General features: G+C 34.2%; 1 protein-coding gene across 2 annotated transcripts in view; it reads left to right on the top strand.

The window, feature by feature from the left end:
• Positions 1-13223, top strand: part of CCDC178 (coiled-coil domain containing 178) — a 452566-nt gene that overhangs the window by 404942 nt on the left and 34401 nt on the right. For both annotated transcript variants that reach the window (XM_084964434.1, XM_084964435.1), the window contains one exon: positions 12191-12325. In XM_084964434.1, the coding sequence (XP_084820560.1) occupies positions 12191-12325 (135 nt within the window). The remainder of the gene's footprint in view (positions 1-12190; positions 12326-13223) is intronic.

Raw genomic sequence — 13223 nt, 5'->3', positions numbered from 1 at the left:
CTGAATCACAGGACAATAGGAAGAGAAAGCAAGTAGGATGAGAGGATTTCTGGGCCTAGTGAATTCATCTTTGAACTTTGACCTTGAGTTAAGCCTCTCAAAGAAATTAGGAAGAGTGTTCAGTAGTTAATGACAAGGATTGGTCAGGCTTAAAGATGTTTGTTTTGCAGATAAAGTTTGAGAGCCATCATTGTTTGTTTGGCCTATACTTCAAATTATGGGAGTATATGAGCTCAATCCTAGAGACTACACAGAAATTTAGAGAATTAAGGTCAGAACCTTAGGTATCACTTATGTTTAATGGTAGTAACCAGTCAATGAGACTTAAAAGAAAGTATAGGACAATACAGGGAAAACAAGAATAGAATCAAAGAAGGAAAAGCTTTCAAGGACTGATAAGGATTTAGTCTTATCAGATGCCACAGATGATCTTTGCTTAGAGCATTTTGGGAAGAGGTAGAAGTTCAAAGTCTGAAGGAAATAAAGGAAAGAGAAGAGGCCACAATAGGTTTTCAAATTCCAAGTGGCCACATATCCTACTAACAATTCAGTTTAGTATTATTACACTTGTTTCTTTGATGAGTCAGTTAAGGTTCAAATGACACTGTCACCCATAGTCACATAGCATGCTGGTACCTAGATCTGCTTGAGCTTTCAAATATCCAGTGATCCATTCACTACTGTCACTAGGAATTTCCAGAATGTGGCAGAATAGCTGTCATTTCCTTGCTGTAAGTCACTATCATTCCATTTATATTAATCATTGCCACCAATTGTTCTTTTCAGATTCTTTGAGTGTCCTGGAATTTAGTTAATAATGTTTGCTGAGAGAATGGTTACTGATATTTAAAAGGCATCATTTCATTATTATACACATGTCTTTGATAATATTGGTTGTTACTAGGATTCAGTTAGATCCTCTGGTTTAAGCCAACAAATGGCTTAGTACATTTTTGGCATCCATAACAATTTACACTATTTTGAAGATTTTCTTCTGATTGTTGAAATTCTCCTAACCCCAGAGCAATTCTAGGTCAGTAAAAAGAAGCTAAGACAAAAATAAGGTCATCATAAGACTTTTGCATTCTAGACATCGTTCATAAAAAAAAGAAGTTAATACTTATCTGACCTCTACATCTTTTTTATTTTTATTTATTTATTTAAAATTTTATTGATGTTTAGTTCATGTACAATATTATCTAAGTTACAGGCATACGATGTAGTGATTCACAGTTTTTTCCCTGTGGTAGATATTTTATGTGCCTCTCTGGGCAAGGGTTAAATTACCCCCATTTTGGATATTAGTCTTAGCCATTTGATTTCCTGTGGCCCCTGACTTCTTATAGTTGCCAACTGGTTTCTTTCTGTCCCCACACTCACCCCCCACATACATGATTGTGTTGCATATTTTCTTTACACTTGTAGTTGAAATTTACAAATGGTTGAAAACAATTTCAGAAACAATTATGTTTTCTTGTGTGTAAATGAAAAAAATGATATTGGTGGTATTAATAAAGGAACTTGATATCTTTAGGGTAAGAAAATAGACTATTTCTTCTTAAAAATTCAAAATAAACCAGTGAGCCCTATAATTCATCATTTTTTATGTAATCTTTTTATCATGAATTAATTTTAGATAAATACTATTTTAAAGTATCCCCTTGACTCATTTGCATTGAAACAAGTGGGTCCTATGAGACTGTGAAGATATACTGTGGATAATCATCAAAGAAAATTGTTCAACCACAGCTCATAACTGGACATCAAAATAGCCTACTGGAGCATTCATTTTTGCCATGTTTCAAAAACCAAGGGATGGAGTTCCTGTCGTGGCGCAGTGTTTAAAGAATCCGACTGGGAACCATGAGGTTGCGGGGTTCGATCCCTGGCCTTGCTCAGTGGGTTAAGGCTCTGGCGTTGCCGTGAGCTGTAGTGTAGGTCGCAGACGTGGCTCGGATCTCGCGTTGCTGTGGCTCTGGGGTAGGCCGGTGGCTACGGCTCCGATTAGACCCCTAGCCTGAGAACCTCCATATGCCACAGGAGAGGCCCTAGAAAAGGCAAAAACACACACACACACACAAAAATCAAGGGTTTTAGTTACTCTTGGATAAATGACTAACAGACAAACAAGGAAGTAGAAACTTTAAGAATATATTCATCTCTAAAATATAGTGATGGCATAACCTTTCATTTTTAACCTTTATGTAATTCCATTTTCAATGGAATTTAAAAAGAGTTATTTTTCCTTTGAACAGTGTTAAGTGTTTTTCTTGTGAGGGTAATGTCTATTATAGAATTTTAAAAAGTGTTTATCAATTCTTGACCTAATAACTTTTTTAAATCACAGGGAACAATAGTTTAAGAATTAAGATAATACTTTATTTATTTCTTCTTGAACCATTCATGGGAATTGTGTGTGAAATTTAGCAACTTAAGTTTAAGAAAACTAAATTATTATCTTTATAAATCTTTTTAAAATCACATATCCATCAGAATGCAGTAATTTTATCCCAGAACGAGATATCTATGACACTGAGAAGTCTGTAAATTTTTCAGCTTATCACTACTATTACATATGTAAAAAATATATTAGTTATTTCTATATGTCATAGTATGTGTTATAATTGTAATGTATACAAAGGAAATACATGTGCATACTCAGATGAAGGGATAGACTTGATGTTTAACTATTAACTATGAGAATTAATAGTACTATTATGGATCAGTTTGGTTTCTCTCATGCCATCAGAGTTTTTACATATTAGCAGGGTTCCAAATACAAAATTTTGAAATGCATTATTACTTACATAATTAGGGCAATAGAATAGTTCCTTATTAATTTCCTTAAAGGCCAGCTCCAGATTTGGGAATGCATGTGAGTTTTATTTTTCTTAAGTATACCTAAGCAGTTGACAAAGGAGATTTCCAGAAATGAGCAATGTGATCTTTAACACCAGTCTGTGGAACGGATTTGATAATAAAGAAATATCTCATTACTTTTGAGATTTGTATATTGTACATGTGCAGCTTGGTAACTGAGTACTATAAAAAAAATCGGTATTAACTGGATTTTGTAGATCTGTCATTCCTGCCGTGACAAAAATCTGTGGAGTAGTTTGTAATTGCCATTGTTTGGGTTATTACAATAAACAGAACTGATAGGGCTTATGCTATTTGCCTTGTGAGCTGCACTTCGCATCACTCCAATGAATTAAAATTGCATGCACATATCTTTGCTTATCAGTTTTATTTATCCGTCAGAAGTAGAGTAAGGCAGTATGCTTTCAGTGTATAGAACCTTGTAACAAGCGGATCAGAAATTATAATCATTATTTTAATAGTGTCATGCAAGTGAATATGTTTCTATCACCTAAATATGTTCCTATAGGAAGATATTGTTATTTCTTATGTCATATTTTGTCAAAGCTTTATGTATGATTTTAATTGGATTGCCTAAGGTATAAATGCAAATCTGCGAAATATAGGAATCCTTTTCTCTTTGTCAAATACACATGATTTTTTTCTTGGAGTTGCTTCTACAGTCGGACTATTTGTTAGACTGTGTTTATAGGTAAGAAAGACAAGTAGATTATCAGAAATCCTTTAATTTCCCCCACAGTAAAAATTCTTCGTACTAGTTCTACTTTTAGGTGGCAGGCTTCTCACCTATGAAATTCCCGAGCTCACTAGCAGTCACATCAGATGAACTTTCAAATTTTCAGATACCTGTGATGAGCTAATGCATGCATATACAGATACTTCCTTCAGAAATCCTGTAACTGCTAACAATTGTCACACATCACCAGTACCACATACTCATTCCCAATTCCCACCCCAGTATACCTTGAAGTGATTTCTACTTCTAGGAAGTGGAATGTTCCACATCTCATATTTATCCTACATGTTGCATTGATGAGGTAGTTTATTGCAGTGATTCTATTAAGCTGCTCTTTGAATGTTGCATCTATTGGATTTTTCACGTGAAAATTTCTGTGTTTTTTAAAATTACCATCCAGTTTTTATAAAGATACTCTTCCAAAAATTATAAATGGAGTATTGTTTAAAAATCTGTCTTATATCGTCAGATCTTCAGCAATTGCATTGAAAACATGTCTAATAATGGACAAATCATTCTTCACAAAGAACTTTGAGTGCTATCCATGAACTATCAGTCCTGCCAAGTATTAACTTTGTATTTTAAGAAGCTTCTGTGTTTTCAGTATCGACTAGTCTTTGTTTTCTGGCAAAATAATTTATAGTTCATTTTCAGATAACTATACATATGGTATTTGTATTTTAATTAAAAAGACTGTTGTTATGTCTGACTCTTATAAGCAGAAATTCATTATAAGGACACTTCTCATTTCCTTGAAATGTTCCCTTTCTTTTTTTCCAGGGTTCCTAAATTGCAAAAGCCAGTTAAATTATGTCTTTGGGGAGTTAATTTTTGGCACCATATGTCTCTAAAAATGATTTAATTTTATCTAAAGCATGTTTGCAATGATATTTATGTTCTGTAATGCTCGGAGATAATTTAAGGAACTTTTTAAAGAAGAAACACACTAATCCACTATTGTTTCAACACATTAATGTACAATGTATATATAAGCTTACAAAAATCTGTTTAGATTAATATTTTCTTAATATCTTTGTTTAAAACTTTGACTTGGCAGAGTGTTTTCGTGATATCAAAATGGCTGACATAAAGATGTTACTGACATTATTCTTATTAGGGATCTGATCTTATGATTTGATAATTTTAGAAAATTTAAATTTAAAAAATCAATTTTATTCTAAATGATAGATTATAAACAATTTTCTCCAAAGCTCTATTAATCACTTTCTAGGTCCTTATGCTTTTTCAGATGGATATACCACCAAACCCCTCCTCTAATTCTAGCACATTCAAATTCTCATGAAAGTAGGTTACTTATGTCTATCTTCAATTTAGTATATAATAAGTTCTGAAGTTACTATTCAGCAACTGTATTAAATATGTGAGCAGGGTGGGAGAAAATACCAAAACTTTTAGCAATTTATAAAGTGTCTGGAAGTAGTCATTCTTTCCTTATTGATGTAAACGCCTTTAATATTTGGGGTATTTCTTTTATTATGGGTAAGAGCACATTAGCGGATATGTAAAAAAAAAAAAAAACACGTTTTTATATGTTAGAGATGTTCAAATGTAATAGGATATTTAAAAAAAAGAAGTATTATAAAAAATTCTCTAAAAGCAATCCCAAGTCACAAAATATAGAGGATACCTTTCTTGCAGAAATGTCAGCTTAACCTATGGTGGTATTTTGTTTGTTTAATGAAACAACTAAACATACAGTAAGTTACAGAGTCGTGTGTAAGCTATAAGTAAATACATATATTTTAATGACAAATTTTTGTGTACTTTTACTAGTTTTGTAAATCTTGACATCTGACATATTCGCATTGGATGATTAAACCAGTATATATAGATACATTCAAAACCCTATATCTGCCTATTCCAAATATTATTTTTCTCCTCCTTTCTCAGAGTTAACCAGTAGTCTTTTTTTAGTGTTTATCATTTCATCTGTATTTTTAATAATATGTTTATGTAGTCATTAATTTAAAGTAACTATTTCATTTTTTATTCATAATAAATGTTACACTGTGTATATCACTTGCAATTTTTGTGTGTTTATTTTAAATGCTATGGTATGAACATACCACAATGTATTTTTTCATTACTCAAGTGTAGGCAGTTAGATTGTTTCCAGATTTTCACTACTGCAAGTAATGCTGCAAATGAACGTTTTTCTCCACTGATTTGATACTATTTCTGTCATATTTCAAATTTATATATTTTCTATTAATATCTTTGTTGTTCAGCTCTCTTTTCAGATCACACATCATTTGTCCACTCCAATGCTGACAATACTCTTAGTTCCTACAACTTTAAGACAAGTTTTACATATTGCATGGCAAATTCCCTGAGCTTATTCTCCTGTTTCACAATTGCCTTAGCTGTTCCTGGTCCTTTATCTTCCATTTGAATTTTAGATCAAGTTCCATGATCCCTGAGGAGATTGTAGACTACTTTGGGAAAAACTGATGTGTCTATGATCCTCTCTTCCCAGATGTGGACAGGTTATTTCTCCAGTTTTTCAGTCCTTATTTTATATTTTTCAAAAATGTTTTAAAATTTTCTCTACAAAATTCTACATATTCTTTTATAGATTGAACATGGGTATCTTACATTTAACATTATGATTATGAATGGGATTTTTTAAAAATACAATTCAAAATTTTTGTTACTAATATTTTTAATGTTACTGATTTTTTTCAATGCTACTCTTGTAGGAAAAAAGTTCCTAAACACTCATTATGTTGTTAGTTTGTAAAGTCTCCTGAATTTTCTATGGAGATATTCTTCCTCTTATATCTTTTTTTTCTTTTATTTTCTTATTACTTTGGCCAGTAAAATTTTAAACAGAAGTATTGTTCTTGATATCCTCGCTTTATTTTTCCTTGTTCTTCATGGGAATATTACTAAAGTGTCTCTATTTAATAAAATATTTGTTGGGATTTTTTGGTTTACACCCTTTATCATGTTAAAGAAATTTTCTCTGTTCCTTCCTAGTTTGCCAAGATAATTTTTTCATTGTAGATGATTTTTGTTCAGTGTGGATTCATATCAACTTCTGTCAAGGATAATTGTTTCTTCTTTAATATATTGATGTATTACATGAAAATATTTATTGATAATGAACCATTTTTAAATTTCTGAAACTTTTAAATTACAATTTCTTTGTACTGTCTTCAGTTAAAATAATGAGCTCCTAGATGGTACAGACTGTATTCCATCAATCAATAAATATTTATTAATCACCATCTTATCACTAATAAATCATTTTGTTTCAGTCTTAAGCCAAGCAGTGAATTAGGAGAGCACTTTTACTTTACATTCAGAAACTACAGATAGTAAATTATTTCTTTGGTAGACAGAGAGGAGAGAAAGTTAAGAACCTATTGTTAATTAATGCTGCATAGCAAATTGTGCCAAAATTTAGCAGCCTAAACCAATGAAGATTTGTTTTCTCACAAACTTTCTGAGGGTCGAGGAGGAGAAGCTTCTTAGTTGTGTGGTTTGGGCTCTTGCAAGATTGTAATCAGATTACTGGTTGGGATGGCAGTCATCTGAACAGGCTGGAGAATCTACTTTTAAGATCACTCACAGGGCTGTTGGCAAAACAAAAGGCTTCAGTTCCTCACCATGTGGGTCTTTCCACAGAGCTGCTTACACAACATGACAGCCAGCTTCCCCCAGGTCAAATGATCTGAGAGAACGACAGAGAGAAAACGCAAGGCAGAAGCCACAGCTGTATGTATGTGTGTGTGTTTCTTGGAAGTAGCACACTAGCTTCTGCTATATTCTGTTCTATGGAAGAGATTCATAAGTCCAGGCCAGATTCCAAGGGAAGAGGATTCTGCTTAACTTCTTCAAGGGAGGATTCTCAAATAATTTGAGGGCCTATTTTTAAGATCACACCTATGAGCACTTTTTTTCTCTCTGACAGTAAATAACAGAGTTCAACACTATTTCACCCTTCTTCACAGGGGTGTCCCAATTGCCCCCTTTGGGCTAGGCTTAGCAAGGCTTTACTTTAATCTTGTGTCCATAATGTAAACCAGACTGATCTATGCACCAGCCTAGCCCGGGCATGTACCTGAAAAGGTGCTGCTTTCACATTTCCAGCTCTATGCTAAGAACATGGGAATACTATAAGACAATATTTTGGTGCTGACTTGATTATGTCTAATTCTAATGTTTTTGAAACCTGTAATTGTTATGTGAAATAATGTTGTTTTAGCATATTGTATTTTTACATGCATATAAACCAAATTAATTAGAGGTTTTATGTGTTGTAATATATGTATTATAACAGTTAGTATTAAGACCAGTTTTACATAATATATAGGATTTAGCAGCTGATGTGAATTTATATAGGCAAAATAACTTGAATTAATAGAATCCATATAATTTAGTATATTAAAATAGGAAAATGGAGATGCTCTCATTCTTGTGACAACATTAATTTATTCTATTTTATTGTCAAAGAGTACCAAGCTTTATAATGTTAACAAATGTCAAGAGCCTAATCAAAATTAATCCGAAGGTATTTTTACCAAATGTATAAACATGTATTGTGCCTTGTATGCAATGCTCACAAATGTGTGTTATGGATAATGCTCACCAGACCACCAGCTCGGTATATCTCAATACACCATGTCATAGTGGACAGTGACTAATTTGCCTCTTCATGGATATGTACATACATAGTGATCTCAAAGAAGTATCAATGAAGTCCACCTTTGGGCTTCCTTCAGCAAGGAGATCACAAAGCAAGTATTAGAACCAACCTTACCAAGTCTGCTAGAAAGTCAAACTGGTCAGAAACCATAGTCAGAACATTCTTCCTTCCTTTTTGCCATTTTAAGTGGCTCTGCATACATACTGGCTGCTTCCTGATTCAGCCTTCCTGACACAGTTGAATATCCTCCCTCCCTCTTTTTGAATACAAAAATGAGGGCAATGAAGTTGAACTTTTTCCAAAATGACTCTTCCTGTCTAATATGCCCCTCCTTCAGTTTCTGTGAGGATAACTCTTCCAAAATTCTTAAATACTTGCTTGGGGCCCAGCAGTAGCCCACCTCTTCCGGCAACAGCTCCCAGTTCCATCTTACTCGGAAAGACAGGACAGGTCTTCAGAGTGCCCTTGCTAACCCCCACCCAGTGTTGTGTGTGTCCCTCACTGTCCTTTTTTGTTTCTCTACCATTTCCTCCCTCGTCCCACCTCACTTTCCCTAAAATCTGAATGAGTGGGCAGGACTGTAATCATTTCAGGAATCAGTGAATTTGCTCAGGAATGTAATCATGGGAATGTCTCATTCCAGGAACATTGCGTTAACTGTGAAGTTGAAGAGATCAAAAAGCATTTATTTCAGTTACTCTGGTTCCAATCTAAATTCTGCATCCAACTCTCTCTTTTGTTAATTTTCCCTTTAAGTATTTTTGTGCGTCTTGGCATTTACTGGGTTTATTTTTCTTTTCTTCTTTCAGTAAGCTCCTGAAAATCTTATTCACGTCTTCACTTTTGCCACTAAAATTTCACCAGTTCAACTTATTGAGTTAATATCAATAAATATTTATTGAGTGATCACTGTCTGCTGACATCTTACAATTGGGCTTTAATCATAACCAGTTTCCTAAAAGAGATATCTTCACGACCAAATCATCTGTCCTGCCAGTATCTTCAACATTTTTCCATGTATATTGTTGATCATCTTATTGTCTTTAATGTGTATATGTGTACATGCATATGTGATTCTGCTCTTTTTTAAGAATGCCTTCAGGAGTTCCCGTCGTCGCGCAGTGGTTAACGAATCCGACTAGGAACCATGAGGTTGCGGGTTCGGTCCCTGCCCTTGCTCAGTGGGTTAACGATCCGGCATTGCCGTGAGCTATGGTGTAGGTTGCAGATGCGGCTCGGATCCCGCGTTGCTGTGGCTCTGGCGTAGGCCGGTGGCTACAGCTCCAATTCAACCCCTAGCCTGGGAACCTCCATATGCCACGGAAGTGGCCCAAGAAATAGCAACAACAACAACAACAACAAAAAAAAAAGACAAAAAAAAAAAAAGGCAAAAAAAAAGAATGCCTTCAGTTTTCTCTTTCCTGGCTTTCCTTTCTCCAGAGGCCTATTAGCTATAGATTTTTGTTATGTTTTTTTGAGATATCACCCTTTCTTAGTTTACATTTAAGGAACTTCTCTACCTAAGAAGCTTGGGTTAAACTCAAAATGAAATTCATATATTTCATGTTTTATCCATTCATATAAATTAAATTGTATTATTACTGTAAGTTACGCCTAAGAAAATATGTAAACTCTTCAGTTTTGTGTGGTTAAATAGAACTGAATTTAGGAGTTCCCATTGTGGCTTAACAGAAATGAATCTGACTAGTATCCTTGAGGACACAGTTTCGATCCCTAGCCTCGCTTGATAGGTTAAGGATCCAGCAATGCTGTGAACTTGTGGTGTAGGTCACAGACACGATTCAGATCCCAAGTTGCTGTAGCTGTGGTGTAGGCCGGCGGCTACAGCTCTGATTTAACCCCTAGCCTGGGAACCTCCATATGCCACAGGTATGACCCTAAAAAGACCAAAAAACAAACAAACAAAAAAAAAAACTGGATTTAAAAGATTTTTTTTAGAAAAAGACGAATTTAAGGCCTTTGTGGCTACCACAAGCTAGAATACAGAAAAGTGAATAAAGCCAACTTACTGTATACAGTAGCTTCTTCTCATTAAAATGTAGATGTGGGAAATGTTATCATTCAGTTGGCTTTGGTTGGCGAGCTCCCATTTATGAAAGCTTCCACACATTAAAGAACTTCCACTTATTAAAAAAATTACCTTTGCTTTAATTAATTCCTCTAGAACTCATCTTTCTCCTATTTGCCTTTTGTCATGGATATGATAATAATGGTATATTATTTGAATAAAGTGTCCTAATGTCTTCATAAGTATATCAAGATACAGAATACCCCCCCCATTAGCTGTCAGGGTTGGCAGAAATTTTAATATTATATTAAAATTACAAAAATATTTTATTTAAATATATTAAAATATTACAGAAAATTAATATTGGCAGATTTCTTTTCAGAAAGCGGTGTTACTTTCCAATTCAATAGCCTAAATTATCTGAAATGCCCATAAACTAATTTCAAGTAATGTATTTCAGCATTTAGCAAGCTGAAATATCTATAGCTTCAAGGTTATTTTTTTTCTTCCTAAGTTACCAATTAACCAAGAATAGAGGCTTTGTTTTTCTGTGGGTTTACTTAGATGTCTGTGTGTTGCTCGTTACAATGCATAATGAAGAAATGATGACAGACAATTCACATGCAGCACCAGGTAGCTATTTTTTTCAGTGGTTATTTTTAAGCAGGATGTTTTTTGGAAATATGCATGCCAAAAATTTCACAAGTCGTATAGGCCCTGTTTGGTTAAGTTTTACAAAGAATGTCTTACATGTAACTAGTATGAAAATCAATAAATAGAATATAAAATGGCCATTTTTGTGACATGTTTTAATTCTGTTATGAAGAAATGTTTGATACGAATTTTCAGTGTTTACTTTTTCATTCTGCAAAATATGCTAAAAAAAAACTGACATTAGCAATTATCCACATTACAGAAACAAAAGAGGTTTCAGTAACAGAATATATTATGGGTAAATGTTTTTAATATGGTTTTTTCCATTAATTTCTATGAACCTCATCTCTTTGAAAATAACCTAATTATAATAATTCTGTATGGTGTGGCTACGCAAACTGTTGAAGGACAAATGTACGTTGTGTTGGTAACACTGCCACTGTGTTTTTGTTTGTTTGGTTGGTTTCATATTAAATTTCCAAAAGATAGAGAATGCCTCATAGGAGAAATCTTTCTTTCTCTGTATAGATTCTGTATTTAAAGCGTCACTTCTAAACATTGCATCCACTGTACTTTAGTGCAATGAGATGTTTCTATGTCACAGAGTCAGAGGGAGGTAGATTAATAGGGAGTTCTAGCTGGAAATTTCTTCCCTGTTATTGTTCTCCCTCAGCAGTTGATGGCTAAGTTAATTCTCTTTAGTTTTGTCATGCTCTAAAGCACACATTGCCAAGCAATGGTAAGGCTTTATGAGGAAAAAACAGAAGCAGTGGTGTCCATCAAAGTCTAAAAGTTGCGTTTTTAAACTTTGGCTTGACCTGATGTGCCATTCAAAAAAGCTTCAAAAGATTATTTTTTAAAGAAAGGTTCAATATGTCCCGAGGCTATCGGTTTTGAGTTAAACTGGGTGAAGTAGAAATATTTTACTCATCAGCTTTGCAGTCACAGAGTTTGCCTCAGCTAGAACAAAACTGCTGAGGCATTTAGAGAAAATTAACCCCCCATCCTGGCGGCCAGATGTGACTGGTTTCTGATGAATGCACATGAGTGGGCTGAAAAATCAAGAGACTGTGAAATTCCTGTCAGGCCCGTACAGTGCAGAATGGGCTATTGACTGCTTTCTATATTTCCCTCCATCATTCTTCTTGAACACTGCCATTAATTTCCTCTCCTACTCTGACTTGTGTTTCACCCACCACCCCCGCCCCCTTCCCTTTAGTTCTGTCAGCTGCAAAGAAGGATACACAAGGTGTGGCAGAAGCACTTCGAACTGGTGGTCCTCTACAGCCAGATGAGGCTGGCCAAGTTCCAGATAGACTCTCAGGAGAGCATTCAGAAAATATTAACTGTGCAGGTAGGTGATTGCAGGGAAGGAGGAAAGATCATTCTGATCTAGATTGAAAAGCAAATGATGGGTAGTGTGATGAAGCATTAAAACCATATCCCATCAGAGTTTTATAAATTTTTAACCTCTTTAATAAACTAGAATTGCATGAAGGATGAATTCAGTAAGTTAGCGCATACACCAGGCGTACTTTGGGGGAAAAGAGGAGATTGAACTTCTTTCTCACAAACCTCAGAACGGATTTTTATAAGTACACTTGATACAAATATATATTTTCAAATCTTCAAGCTTTTCAGAAGCCATTCTGCTGTTTAAAGGATACTGCCAACAGTTGCCTTGTGTTGCCTTTGCTGAAATCTACCTCATTTATTTTATTTAACTGTCTTCCTTCCCCTTCCATTTTTGCCAGAGGCTCATCCTCTTAAGCATATTTGGGGTGACTTTACTTGAAAAATAAGCAATTGGGGATGAGAAGATAACTGTGGTTCCAGATGCAATGTGAAATTTTACTGTTTGTCTTTATAAACACTTTTAGTGGATCATTTGTCCTTAAGACTCTGATCTATTTTAGAAATTCATATTAAGACTATTTTTTGAAAACTGCTTATGTTGTTTTCAAATTAATATTTTGCTATTTGAAATGTTACGCTGTATATAAAACATTTCCTTCCAAGAGAAAACATCCACCACTTCTCGATCAAAAAAAGAAGCACCTGTTCTATAAAAAGACAAAATATTACACTTGCTCTTAAAAGCGATAATTTTTTATTAACTTGCAGTATTAACAATGCATGCATGAAACTAAGAAAACCAAATCTTTTCTAAATATTTAAATTACATGTGCACATCTTGATGCTTTTGCCATAGTAAAAGAAAAAGATGTTGCAAAGCACTTCCAAAGCTATTT

This window comes from Sus scrofa, chromosome 6 (genome assembly GCF_054392235.1).
Source record: "Sus scrofa isolate SSC_HxYL_T2T_F1_AM1 chromosome 6, Sscrofa_HxYL_maternal_Yorkshire_Landrace_v2.0, whole genome shotgun sequence".
Lineage (NCBI taxonomy): Eukaryota > Metazoa > Chordata > Mammalia > Artiodactyla > Suidae > Sus > Sus scrofa.
This window is presented reverse-complemented; position numbering and strand designations above follow the sequence as displayed.